Genomic DNA, 13,763 nt, shown 5'->3' on the forward strand with positions numbered 1-13,763 from the left:
TGACGGTGGATGACGGTGATGGTCACGCGACCGCGTGAACGTACGTAACGCCACGTAAAAGTGGTCATGGTAACTAAACGTTTTACGTGTGTTTTTATCACAACTTAAACAACAACAATGATAAAATGATGTTGGCTTTGTTCTCTGAGTGTTCTCCACCTTGCTAGTCTCTTCGCGTTTCTGAAGACACCCCGCCTTGTCCCTTATGAGAAAGCTTTTAGTCAGGTGGCCGAGGGGGTGGGGTGGGGGGAGGAGTGAGGGAAGAGGGAGGGAAAGGGGCTGGAATGAGGGGGCTCATCCCGTGACTTCTGGGGACACACTCCTCCCAGCACTTGGAGAAGGGGCCCCCCTACCCCACCCGCACCCCCACCCCCCGCAGCGGAGAGTGGTCGCGTAGGAGCTGCGGGCTCCCCGTGCCGGCCGGCGGTCGGGCGGGACTCCGGATGTCTCTCCACGAGCCATGGGCTGCCTAAGTCCGACTCCCGGCTTCCCCAACAGCCCGGATCGAGGCGGGCAGCCCCCAGGCACCGGGTGCAGGCGTGTGGCGTCCCGGGGTTACCTGGCAGCTGCTGGTGTAGTGGTGAATGATCTTGGAGGCGATGGGGTTGTCCGCATGGGTGAGGAGCATCTGCGGGTGGCAGTGTGAGGCCACGCAGCTGTACATCACCATGAGCGCGCCCTTCACCGTCTCTCGCCTCCAGGGATGGTCCTTCTGCAAGGACAGCGAGAAGGGGGCGGAGCACTGGGTAGGGGCCATCCGCTCCACTTGCCCCCTGGGCGGCAGCAGGCTCTGCCCCGGCCGTGTGCGGACAGTCTCTGGTCAGGAGACCGAAAGAGCTGTTGAGCCGGATAAAGGTGCCCGAAATAGTCCCTTATTTACTCATTCATTCAACACTTCTGTACTGAGCACCTACGATATGCCAGGCCCTGGGTGCAAAGCAGTGAGCAAGTCAGACCAAGGCCAGGACCACCTGCTGGTGTGAGCAGGTGTTTAGTGGACAGCCCTACACAGAGGCTGGGCCGTCCTCCCTTCATGCCTCCGCCTGACAGGCACCTGTGCTGGGCCAGGGGCTCTCACGATTCTGGGGACCCTCCTGGGAGGAGGTGTTGGGGGGTGTCAAACGCAATACGAAAGGTGGGGCACCCAAGCCCTGCCAGGGCCATGAGGAGAAATCCAGGTCTCAGGTCCCGCTCCGTGGAGAAGCTGGGGTAGAAGCCTGGGACGCCCTGAATTCTTCCCGTCCAAACTGCTGGACTGCCAGGGCAAGGGCCCAAGGTCAAGGTCAAAGCTTAAGGCGTCCCTGAGTTCAGATGGTTGCCCACTGGGGGCTCGGCCAGCCTGTGGCACTGTGCCCTGTGGCAGGAAGTTGGGCCAGAGGCCAGCCATGGGCCACCTGGGTCCAACTCCTGGTTTCACCACCAAACAAGCTTCTGTGCTCTCGTCTACACGGCAGTGGGCATTTCAGCCGCTCCAGCCCAGCCCCACTGATTTGCCAAGGCAGAGCTCCTAACACGTGGAAATCGCCTGCAGCTCCTTCCGGTCCGGTGGGTCTGGGTGAGGCCTGGGACTCTGCCTTCCCAGGCAGCATCGTGAGTGGCTAGGCCTCCTCTGCAAGATGGGACTTGGAAAGATCCTCCCCACGTTCTTCACATGACCCGCCCACAAAGGCTCGGTTGGAGGCGGCCTCCGGATCGCAGTCATTTTGGCAGAAGGAGACACGGAGCGGGATCTCTTACTGTGAGAACCTTGGTTGGGTGCTGAGGGTGCCGTGGCTCTAATCAGCCCCGGGAGACCTGGTCGTGGGGCGAGGCGGACCTACCCGCCAAGCGCCGATCTGCCAGGACTGCTCCGACTCCTGGATCCTCTCCTCAAAGTCATGGAGCACGTTCAGCACCGTCTTGACCTGGCCCCGGGCGCACAGGCCGAAGCACAGAATCACGCCCTGCGGGGAGACCCAGCCAGCAGGGGTGAGGGGGCGGGCAGGGGGCAGAGCGGGAGCCCCCCATTCACGAGTATGCACGCACACGCAAACAAGTTCACACGCACACACGTGCCTGCACACATGCAGGCATGCACAGCGCATGTATACACACATGCACGCACAGACATGCAGAGTGACTTCCAACAGCCTGGATGCACACACATGCATGCATCTACGTGCGGGAGTGTATACATGCACGGCACACAGTGCATGACACACCCAAGTACACACACATGCATTCACCTACACACATACACATATACACACACGGCTGCGCGCATGCACCTACACACATATACACATGCAGGCATGCACACACAGACATGCAGGCATGCACACACATGCACACACCTACACACAAGCATGTACACACATGCAGGCACTCACACATTCATGCATGCACACGTGCACAGGCACACACATGCACGTGTGCATGCATGTACACACACATATATACACACTCATAGGCACACATATGCATGTGCGCACACAGGCATGCGCACACGGGCACACACATGCACGCACACGCCCTATCCCCTGAGGGTCCGGAGGGCCCTGGCAGAAGGAGGGGGCTGCGGGGCACCCTGACCTCCCGGTCGAAGTCGTTGCCGTAGTCCGTCTTGTACAGCAGCTCCAGCAGCAGCACCTCCACCTTGTCGGCCTCCAGGCCCGTGGCCAAGGTGAAGCCCAGGGCCCTGTACAGGAAGCCCTAGAGAGGCAGAGGACGAAGGGGCTTCAGGCCTCCCTGCTGCGCCTCCCGGGGTTGCTGCTTGGGCAGTGTGATGCATACTATTTCTTCAGTTTTTTTTTTTTTTTAATGTGCAGATATCTCTGCATCTTGTGTATTTTTTGAAAGAAATGTTCAGATTATTCTAGAGAGACTGGACTGTGTGAGGGCAAGCATATTATGAATAGTGAGGGCCAGATTTCTCTCCTATATAAGTTGAACCAATTTACACTCCTACCAAAAAATCTAAAAGCACCTATTTTCCCATGTTCTCTCTCACAGAAGACATCGCCAGTGAGAGGTGGGACAATCGCATTTTCATTTGTTTCTTTATTGGTCATGTCAGTCGTCTTCGCATATTTTCATGATCCATTCTTTGAATTTCTGTCTATATCCTTCCCCCATTTTCTGTTGGATTATTTCTCCTATTTTATTTCTCATTTGTAAGAACTTTGTGCGTATATTTGGAAAGATAATAGAACACACACATTATTTCATTTAACCCACGCAACAACTCTCGAGGGTAATTCTGATTGTTTTATTTAGAGAGGAGAAAGCAACAGGAAGTGATAGAGTCAGGATTTAAAATCAAGCACAATCTGAGGTTCATCCCTTAACGATCCCGTGTCAGGAGACTTCGCTGCCAGATGGCTCTCAGTAGTATATTTTCCCAATGTCTCATTTCCCTTTCGATTTTTTTTCTTAGCCATTTTGCTTTGTCACACGAGAAATTTTTATTTTCATCAAGAAAGTGTCTTTCTTTTCCTTTGTCTTTCTTGTTCCTTTTCATGCATGTGAAGGCATATTCCATGTTAAGATCCTAAAAATATTCATCACTATATTCTTCTGATTATTCCACAGTCTTGTTTTGTATACTTAAATCTTTGACTTTTCTGAGGCGGCAAATACTTCCTTACTATGCTTCATTTTTAATATATTCTTAGCTATTCTCTGACATTTTTTTCATTCAGGTGAACTTGGAAATAATCTTGTGAAATTCCATAAAATTGTCAAATTTCCACACACACACAAAACAACAGCTCCTTTTGGGAATTCAATTGGCAGTAAGTAATTTACTTCCAGATTAATTTGAGCGCTATAAACACCTTTACCACATTGAGACTTCCTATTTACGAACGAGAGATGGTGACTATTTTACTGGGGCTTCCTTCAGCTTCCTTGCCTCTCCTTATAATTTTGTGTGTTCACGTTGGTTTCACATTATTTCATATATTCAGTGTTTTACAACTGGACATATATCGATTGTATATTTTACATTACATTGCCCCTTGGAACAAGATTTGTTTTCATTATGCGATACTCTTGTTTTATTTGTACATAGGAGGAAAACGACTTCTGCATATTAATTTTGGAATGAGACTGGCTCCATCTAATGGGGTTGTAAGTCTGGAGGCTCCTGGTCATCTTCTTGTTCCCACCTGGAGGAAGCCAGTCGAGCAATGAAGAGCTTGGAAGGGTCTTGATAAAGTTCCTTAAACCGCCGTATCCAGTTGTGTCTTTAAAGTTATCTGAGCCCCCAAAATCCTATTTATTCACTCCCTTAAGCTGAGCGAGTTATCATAATATGGTTAAATTGTATGCATTAGCTTATTAAATACCATACACAACTTTCTTTCAAATGGACATCTGGTCTTAAGTTGATATCTGATAAGAGGTTATACCTGCAAATCTATAGCATTTAGCTACAGAAGATATCTGTAAGATATAATTTACTCTTTGCGATTTTTACATTCTCATCTATAAAGGAAGTATATTTGAACAAACACAAATTTTTTGGCTGACCCCTGTAAAAACCTTTTTTAAAAACATCTTTATTGAAGTATAATTTACGTACCACAAAATTAACCCATTTAAAGTTTACAGATACAATGGCGTATTCACAGAATGATGCAACCGTCATCACGCTGTCATTCAGGAACACTTTCATCACCCCGGAAAGGAACCCCGGACCCGCTGGCAGTGAACCCACACTCCATCTTCACGGAGATGCCCATTAGGGACATTTCAAGTCAATAAAGTCGTATAACACGTGCCCTTTTGTGTTCCTTTGCCTCTGGCTTCTTTCGCTTCGCGTAACGTTTCCAAGGCCATCGTCTCTGTCCCGTATATCAGCACTTCATTCCTGTCGTGGCTGAAGACTAGTCCACTGTACGGATAAGCCACATTGTGCTTCTCCACTCATCCGTGGGTGGACATTTGAGTTGTCTCCACTTCGGGACCATAAAAGTAAGTAATGCTGCTACGAACATTCATGTGCAAGTTTTTGTGTGGATGTGTGATTCCATTTCTCCTGGGCACTTGTAACTAGGAGTGGGATGGCTGGGTCATACGTTAACTCTACACTTAACATTTTGAGGAAGTGCCCAACTGTTTTTCAAAGCTGCTGCACCATTTTACATTCACACCAGCAATATATGAGGGTTCGAACGTCTCTGTATTCTTGCCAACGCTTGTCATTATGCGCCTTTTTTATTATAGCCATCTTTGTGTATTTGGAGTGGTTTCTCATGGTGGTTTTGATTTGCATTTCCCTAATGGTAACGATCACGAATGTCTTTTCATGTCATTTCCTTGCCATTTGTGTGTCTTATTCGAAGAACTGTCTATTCAGATCCTTTGCCCATTTTAACTGTCTTATTTGTCTTTGTTATTGAGCCATAAGAGTTCTTTGTATATCCTGGATACATAAAGTCTCTGATCGGGGACTCACTTTGCGAATATTTTTCTCTCGTTTTGATGGGTATCTTTTCATTTTCTTGACGGTACTGTTTTCAGCATGAGAGTTTTTAGTTTTGACGATGTTTAATTGATCTATTTTTCCTTTTATCATTCGTGTGTTTGGGCGCCACATCTAAAAAGGCGTGGCCCAAGCCAAGGTCATGAAGATTTACACCTGGGTTTTCTTCTAAGAGTTGTCGGCTTTTAGCTTTCATATGTGCATCTATGATCTGTTTCGAGATAATTTTTGCGTGTGGTGTGAGGACGGTGTCCAACCTCATTTTTTTTTTTTTTCAGGGTGTGTGCAGTTGTCCCAGAACCATTTGTTGAAAAGACTATCCTTTCCTCATTGAACTGTCTTGGCACCTTTGTCAAAAACCCGTTGACAGTAAATGTGGGGTTTACTGCTGGGCTCTCGATTCTACCCCATCAACCTCTACGCCGACTCTTACGCCAGTCTCGAAACTGAAACTGAAAAGTCGGAGTCCTCCAACTTTGTTCTTTTTTATCATAATTATGTTGGCTATTCTGGACCCCTTGCATTTCCTGGTGAATTTTAAGATCAGCTTATCGACCTTGCGGAGAAAAAAAAAAAAGTCCAGCTGGAATTCTGAGACGGGTCATGTTGAATCCACAGACAAATTGGGAGAGCGTCGTCATCTCAGCTCTGTTGCCTTCCGATCCATGAATATGGGATGCTTTCCACTGATCGAGACCTCCGATTTCTTGCGACAACGTTTACGGTTTTATAGATACCTTTTCGTGCTGAAATAGATAGATGTGGTTGTGGGCCAGTATCTGGATGAGTCAGGGGTCAGAAACCATACCCGGCAGTCTGTCAGGTGGGGGTGGGGACGGCTGGGAGTCCAGCGTCTACCCCAGGTTGCCCGCTCTTTCTTTTTCCTCCTCCAAGCTTTATCTTTTTTTTTTTTTTTTTTTTTTACCACTGAGCTAGAACCGGGCGACCCCTGCAGCATTCCACGGTTCAGTGCCATTCTTGCCGTTTTCACTATTTGCCAAAAATCTGTTCAGACGTCTCAACCCTTGCCTTTTGGGCTCTGCAGTGAGACAACCTGCCAGGCGGAGAGTGAAGTGAGGAGGCTGGGCAAGCCGACGGCTGGAGAAGAGACCCCCAGCTTCGGCAAAGCAGCTGCTTAAAGAGAAACGAATTAAATAAAAAGATAAAACTCCCCGGTCTGGACCCCCGCCCCCTCCTCCCAGGCGCATCCGCTCTGCCTAACACACGGTGTGGCCCCGTGCACTCCGACGCCCCCTTTGTCCCCTGCCCTGCTAGCGCTGCCCTGCCCTGCCACTATGGGGACCGACCTTCTCCAGAGAAGGGCTGTCGAAGCTCTCAATCTGGTTGTTCAGCTCTTTGCTCAGACGCAGGCTCCAGTTGGAACCCCGTGTCTTCTTGAGCGAGTTTCTCAGAAACTGGAGAGGCAGGAGACGTTGGTGCTCCAGGAGGGCCGGGTGACCTTGAGTAGTGACCCGTCCTCTCTGGCCTCCTTCCCCATCCATCCTCTGGATCCCCCAACCCATAAAGCCCGGATCCAGTGCTAATGTTCGGCTAATGGCCAGTGCTAAGGGCCGGTGCATCTGGGAGACAGCTGGGGCTCAGGGGCATGTGGGGGTGTCACCCCCGTGCTGATTTCCTGAGTGAGTGGAAGGCCCTCAGTTTTCCCCTGCTGGTAGATAAAGCTGTGGACATGCTTGGCACCCCCCGAGTCCTCTGACAGAAGGAAAATGAACGTGTCCTCTAGGGGCCCCCAAACTGCCCACCGGCCAACCCCCCAGTTGCTCTCCCCACCTTGGCCTCGTCGGGCTGAGTCGCCTCTTTACCTGAATCAGCTTGTCCTCCCAGGTCTTCTGATTCCAGGTAAACTCGGTATGCTCTGCAGAAAGAAGGGTCGCACCTGCCAGCGTCTTCTGCCGCATCCTCCGGGGGCACCCTGTTAGCCCGGGCCTGGAAGCCCTCCACGGACCGGCTCGCCACACCCTGCACCTCCCTCCCCACCTTGCCAAGGACCCGCACAGGCTGTGCTGATCCGCCTGGAACCTCAGCTCCTGCTGTTCAAGCCATGGGATTCGCACCCCAGCCTGTACACCGAGAGGGCGGTTGGCTCCGGGTGGCCGCCTGGCCGCCTCACCTTCCAGGTACTTGATCAGCAGGGGAATCTCCAGCTCCCACATGTCAGCCATGGCGGGCGCGATGCTGTGGCTCAGGGTGCTCAGGAGGTTGAGCATGGCTATCCCACGGCCCTCCCCCTTGTAGGGGGTCGACATCAGCACCTGGAGGGCACCAAGCCTGCAGCGGGGTTCTGCCTGGGCTGGGCAGCCCCGGGCACCTCGCTCCCAGAAAGGAGAGGAGAGACAAGATCGCGGGGCCCCTCCCCACCCCGGGCTTCCATGGACCGTGGACTCGCGTCCAGAGTCCACACCAAGAGGAGGACGTCGGCCCACTGTCCTGGGGATGCTTCGAGGCTGCTCAAAGGCCGAGCACGGGCATCTGAGGGCATGTCCAAGCACGCTGTCCCTGGCGCGTTTCCCAGAGAGGGACGCCAGGGACCGGGAGAGCCCTGTCGTGCCCAGCATCCGGCTCCTTCGTCCCTCTCGGGGCTCTGGGAACTAGGAGCTCAAAGGAGAAGCGCCACAGGACGTGGCCTCAGCAAGGCCGAGGCGCAGCCCCGGGGAGCCACTCACCAGGAGACGGGCGAGCAGCTTCTGCGGTGCCGGCAGGTCCACTGAGGAAGAAGGAGGTTTAACCCGCACTGAGCACCTGGCCCAAACCGGGATGCGCCCTCGGGTCCCCCAGGGGGCTCTGCCCTGGAAGGCGCTTCCCCGACACCATCTCACTGTCCCCGCGGTGGAGAGTGGGTCAGCGCAGGGGATGCTCATAAAGAACATCATTTTAATTGGCTTACCCTGGGAAGAATGGAGAACCCTGCTACGCCCAGGGGAGAATGCGATGCTATTTTTTCAGGATCTGCCCCCTCTGCCACGAGAGAGTCTGCTTCCTCCCAGGAACCTCGGCGTTACTGTCAGGCCCCTGTCCCGCACTCTCCGTCACCTCCGCCCCAAAGGGAGGCTCTGGGAGTCAGCGAGTCCGTCAGAGCAAACACGAGGCTTGGACCAGTGGGCAAGGGAGGGCCAGGCCCGCTGAGATGTTGCAGGTGGTGGGGAGGGACAGGAGAAGACCTCAGGGGTGGCCTGGCTCTTTGCTCCACCCTTTGCTGTCTGTCCCTGGGTCCTAAAGGGCTCCTGAAATCACCTGCCACACCCATCCGGCGAAGGCCCCGGCCCACCACGGCGACCCGTGAGAGAAGCCCCCCTGCAACAGTGTCGCTCCATGCACAGGTGGGCCGAACCACTTTTCTGAGAGCTTGATGTTAACCCTGCTCATTCCAGGGGACCGCGACGGGGCGGTTCACGGAGGACTTTGCTGGGACGTCTACAGTTCTTCCAGCTGGTTCACAGAAGCCCAGAGAGGGCACCCCCAGGGAGAGGCTAGGCCAGGACCTCTGCGGGGCAGGGTCCGGGCCCGTGGCTCTGGGCCCGGGCCGTGAGGGCAGGACCGAGCTTCCGGAGGAAGTTCGCCCGATGTTAACCCCTCCTCAGACGTGACGAGGGCCGGCCTTGGCCTGCCTGTCCGGTCGCCGGGACGCTCCCTGGAGGCGAGAAACAGCCCGCACCTGCCCAGTCCCCCAGGCCGGCACCGGGGCGCTGCCCACCGTGCTTGGGCTTGCTGGCCATGCCGGCCTCCAGCTCGTGGGCGTGCAGCTGCCGCTCCGCCAGGTTCGTGAGGCTGACGCAGATGGGGGTCAAGGCTTCCGTGTAATCGGTCTCCATGATGTAGCACAGGAGCCTCACCCAGAACTCCTGCGGGAGGGCGGAGCCAGGAATGGCTGGGGCGTCCCACGGCCGCGCGAGGCCCCACAGTGTGGGCCTCACCTCGGTCCTCCAGAACCAGGCTCCCCGACCCCTGCTGCCGACAGCCTCCACCCTGACTGGCTCTGCCGCCAACCCTGGGGCCATCTAAGTGGTACCCACCCGACAGAGCTGAGGGAGTCAGCAGCGATCACTACGCTTCTCATTATTTCTGTTATTAAGATAACAGAAATTGGACAGGGGCCTATGGACACACTTAATGGACAATGATATGTGTTCTCCTTGAGCTGCCGTGGTAAGTGTTTCCTATCTTATTGCCGGGTCACGGTGTGTTGCAATTGAAATTTCACACATTTGTTTCCCCTTAAGCCCGTGAACTCCTTGGGGTCACCCTGAGCCCTCTGGGGTGCCGTCTCACGTCTTTCTCATTGCAGGAACTAACCGAATGTTCCTGGAATTCAACCCCTAAAGTCGTTTCTTTACACACAAACGCACACGTGTCAGGACGGAAGGGGCTGTGAGGTAACAAACGCCCTTCGGGCCACGAGTCCACGGATACGTATCAAGGCCTAGTGTGTGCCGGGCACTGCGCTCGCATCTGGGGGCTCTGGCTCCCCGTCAGGGAACCGGGTCCTGAAGGATGAGAGCTCAGGCGACTCCGCACCCGAGGCCGTGGAAATGGGAGAAGAACTCGGGACGTGCACCAGGCCCCCGGCCGGGGCAGTGCAGACGGCAGGAGCCACCAGCTGCAGCATGCCAGCCCGGTGGGCGGGGCGCACTCACGTTGGTCATGCCGCTGATGGAGGAGGTGATGATCCTCACAGTGTCCATGGTGACCTTGTGGACCATCTTCTCCTCCAGGTCCCTCTGATAAAAGCTTTCTCGGCGATTTGTCTGGAAGGCAGAACCGAGGGCTCCCTGCTCATGGGCTGGCAAGGGGCTTGCCACGGTCTTGGGCGTGGTCTCCTCACCGCCATCGGGCTCGACGCCCGGATACTGGGTCTCGGGGCTGCTCAGAGCTGTGCACACGGCTCCGTGCTTTCTAGACCCCCTGCCCGTGCGGCCGCGCCCACCCTCCCCCACGGTGCCCCGTGCGGCTAAGTGCTTGTGCCGCGAGCACACGTGCGTGCCGCTCAAGCTCGGGCACACTCCTTCTTCAGCGCTTTGCAAACCCGTTCCGAGGTCCGTCTGCTCCACGTCAGGCCACTCACCAGCTTGTAGGTGGACAGGGTCAGCTGCACGGACACGTACTTCAGGCCCCAGCCTTTGATCTTGTCCTGGAAGCCAGACAGAGCCAGCTGGCCGATGATGCGGAGAATAGCCATCCTCACCTGAGGGGACAGGGCGGCGGACATGCTGGGGTTTGGGGCGGGCTCCCGGGCGGGAGGCTTGGCATCTAACACCCAATCCTGCGACGTGAGACATCCGGAACTGGGGGTGCTCTGGGCTGGAAGAGGCCCCGGGGGCCACCTGGCTATTGCCCACTGTGTCCACCACCCCGTGTCTCATCCAGAGGGTCCCACTCTGCAGCGTGCTCGCCCAGGGGCCTCGTCTGAGCCACTCAGAGACACGGCATGTACCCCTTCTTGCTCAGAGGACAGCCTGACTCTTCTCCTGGGGGCTCCCCGTGGGAACAGCACAGGACAACGCTATTCTCTCCTCCCTTCGCAGCCTCAGGTACTGAGGACGGCTCCGTCTGAATCTCCAGCCCAAGCCCTCATTCTCTCCCTGCTTCGTGCAGACACTCCCACCCCAGACCTCCCCCTCCGGGGGACATGCAGCAGCCCCAGGGCCCCCCAGCCAGAACTGAGGCTAGGCTCCGAGGTGGCCGGTGGCTTTATTTGGAAGGCGGAGGTGTATCCCTCAGCGGCTTCGTCCATGCACGATAAAGATCTTTATAGAAGCCCTGGGCAGTGGAGCGGCTCTGGCTGAAGCTGGATGGGCTAGGCCTGTCCTGTGTCTAGGACTCTACCCGCAACCCTTCGCTGAGGGTGGGCACGGCGTCCCGGGGCCTCGCTCTCTGCCAGCCCTGCTCCGTGGTGGCGGGAAGCCAGCTTTTCCAACAAGAGGCCATACGTGAGGAGGCCGGCCTCCGCCCGCACAGCTGGAGAGGAGCGAAGGCCACTCCGATGGGAGGCCACCTGCCAGCTTCCCTCTGCTTCCCTGGCAGGGGGCCCGGAGTGCCTTCCCCGCGGGGCCACGGCCCTGTTACCTTGGAGCGGGTGTCTGACAGAGTGTTCTTGACGACCCGGATGGCCAGGTAGATGGTCCTGGCAGTCATTCTGGGCTCTGAAAGAGGAAAACCCCCCTGGAGGGCCGCCGGCCTCGTGGCTGGGCTCTGATGGGATGCCCGGAGCTGCGGGCCTCCAAGTACGCCTTCCTCGGTGGCTCGTCCAGGTCGCGGGCTCCTGGGAGCCCCTGACTCAGCACCGCCCACAGGGGCGGACACTGCCCTCCAAAGCCTGCCCGCTCTCTCCATACCCGCCCCACCCCGGCCCTGCCTGGGAGTGGGGGGGAGGGGCAATATGTTTACAGCTTCTCTCCCTCTGCCTCTGCTCCATGTGTCCCTTTCGGACCCAGTTGGACTCTCCTTGAAAAGTGGGGTCTCCACCTAAAAGCTCTTTAGTCCCCTCAGCTGGGCACACAGTGCTAGGCACACAGTAGGCACACGGAGGCTGCAAAGCTGTAGAGAGCCCGGGCTCCAGCACCGAGCTGCCTGGGTTCAAAGCCTGGCCCCGGCCCCATCCCAGCTGTGCGACCTCAGGTGAATTACTTGGCCTCTCTGTGCCTCAGTTTCCTTACCCGCAAAATGTGGGCAGGTACAGTACCTCCCTCACAGAGCTGCTGTGAGCAGCAACGGGCCGGCGCAGAGCCCGGCACACGGGACACGCGGCTGTGCGTTTGCTGGTCGTAGAACTTAGGCCGACGCGACCACTTGAAGAAGGAGGGAGACTGAGGGAGGCGAGAAAGCACCACCGCGAGCAGGCGCCGGAGAGGTCCCGCGCGCACAGAACGAGAGTCAGGTTCTCGGGCCGATGCTGCGCGCCGGGCGGGAAGTAACCAGCAGTCAGCGCCAGCGGGGCGGGCGGAAGTAGAGGAAACGAGGGAGGAGTAGAGGGCGCCGGGTCGTCGGGCGCCAAAGGGAGCGTCGCTTTGCTTCGGAATATAAAACTAGTACACGGGGCGGGGCGTTGCGGGCGTAACACAAAAGGCAGCCGCTCCCAATGGCGGAGGCGTGTCCTTGTAAACCCACGTCCGCATCGATGAGCACACAGATTTCTTTCAGATAGCAAGGTCGCGCCATGCGCTCTGTCCCCTACGGCGTTGTTACACTGAACGGAAGGCAGCTTTTTCACGGGAAAGTACAGGTTGACTACGCCCTTAATGGTCACGTGATATTTAACCGTGCGGACATATATCATCATCTATTCCACAAATTCACGGGAGAAAAATATTCCGATCGCTTCTGACGCTGCGCTTCGACGCACAACGCCATACATGAACGTGTGCGTCCAACTACCTGCGGGCAATTATCTCTTTCGGACAATCGACAAAAAGTTGGATTGCCCAGACCAGGTCGTGGTCGCCGTTTCATCGAGCATCTAGAATTCTTTACGAGTTTACACCCCTGTTAAGGAAGTACGAGCGGCCGGTCTCTCCTTATTCTAGACGGAGGATCAGCAAAGTGAAACCCACAGGCCAAGCCCGGCCCGAGGCCCCTTTTTGTAAAGCTCGCGGCCCAGTCCTGCGGCGCATGCCCACCTCTGCTCTGCGGCGGCAGAGCGAGGAGTGGTCGCTCCATCCAGCCTGCGGCCTGCAAAGCTGAAAATACTTCTTTCGTTTTTTTGTATTTTTTTTTTTTTTTACAGAAAAATGGCTAGGCAAATTCTAGCCAGTATCATCTCTGCCCATTCATAGGTAAAAAGGGTCTCGTTGTTGCTTGAATTTACATTTCTTTAAGAGAGGGGTTTACTGTCAGGAGAAGGTCCTTCATAGACAGCTACCCAGCTTGCACCTTGCCCAAGGGCACCCAGGGGCCACCCACGCTCTTCTGGTCCTGAGCATGCGGGTATGCGTGCCGCCAGCAGGGGGCGCCTCGTCAGAAAGGGGCTGTTGGAGCTGGCGCCTTGGATGGGGACCGTCTTTCCCTTTTGGTATCAAGGGCAAGTTTAGACTAAGGTTGGGCATTGGGTCCACGAGGCTTTAGGGCTGTACCTACGCGACATAACTAGGCTTTCTATTCACCGAGGATTTAGCTTTGGACGTTAGTACTAGGACTCAGGTTAACAGCTTAAAGTTCAGACTCAGGGGTGAGAAGGGTGGGTCACAGCGCTGGTTAGGTTCAAGGGCAGAAAATGTGAAGCGGCAGAGAGCCCGGGCTCCTGGGCCCACCCAGCAGTGTCAGCGGTCCAGACTTGGGTGAGAGC

The 13,763-nt window shown here is 55.4% G+C and overlaps 1 protein-coding gene across 1 annotated transcript in view; it reads right to left on the minus strand.

Moving 5' to 3' along the window:
* Window positions 1-13,763, minus strand: part of MROH2A (maestro heat like repeat family member 2A) — a 41,393-nt gene that overhangs the window by 16,223 nt on the left and 11,407 nt on the right. Inside the window, exons 13-23 of the mRNA XM_016158953.2 lie at window positions 11,549-11,625; window positions 10,548-10,667; window positions 10,120-10,230; window positions 9,180-9,327; window positions 8,152-8,192; window positions 7,599-7,740; window positions 7,291-7,343; window positions 6,775-6,882; window positions 2,572-2,691; window positions 1,821-1,943; window positions 560-712 (exon numbers count right to left, since the gene is read on the minus strand). Of these exons, the coding sequence (XP_016014439.2) occupies window positions 560-712; window positions 1,821-1,943; window positions 2,572-2,691; window positions 6,775-6,882; window positions 7,291-7,343; window positions 7,599-7,740; window positions 8,152-8,192; window positions 9,180-9,327; window positions 10,120-10,230; window positions 10,548-10,667; window positions 11,549-11,625 (1,196 nt within the window). The remainder of the gene's footprint in view (window positions 1-559; window positions 713-1,820; window positions 1,944-2,571; window positions 2,692-6,774; window positions 6,883-7,290; window positions 7,344-7,598; window positions 7,741-8,151; window positions 8,193-9,179; window positions 9,328-10,119; window positions 10,231-10,547; window positions 10,668-11,548; window positions 11,626-13,763) is intronic.

This window comes from Rousettus aegyptiacus, unplaced genomic scaffold (genome assembly GCF_014176215.1).
Source record: "Rousettus aegyptiacus isolate mRouAeg1 unplaced genomic scaffold, mRouAeg1.p scaffold_m13_p_2, whole genome shotgun sequence".
Classification (NCBI taxonomy): domain Eukaryota; kingdom Metazoa; phylum Chordata; class Mammalia; order Chiroptera; family Pteropodidae; genus Rousettus; species Rousettus aegyptiacus.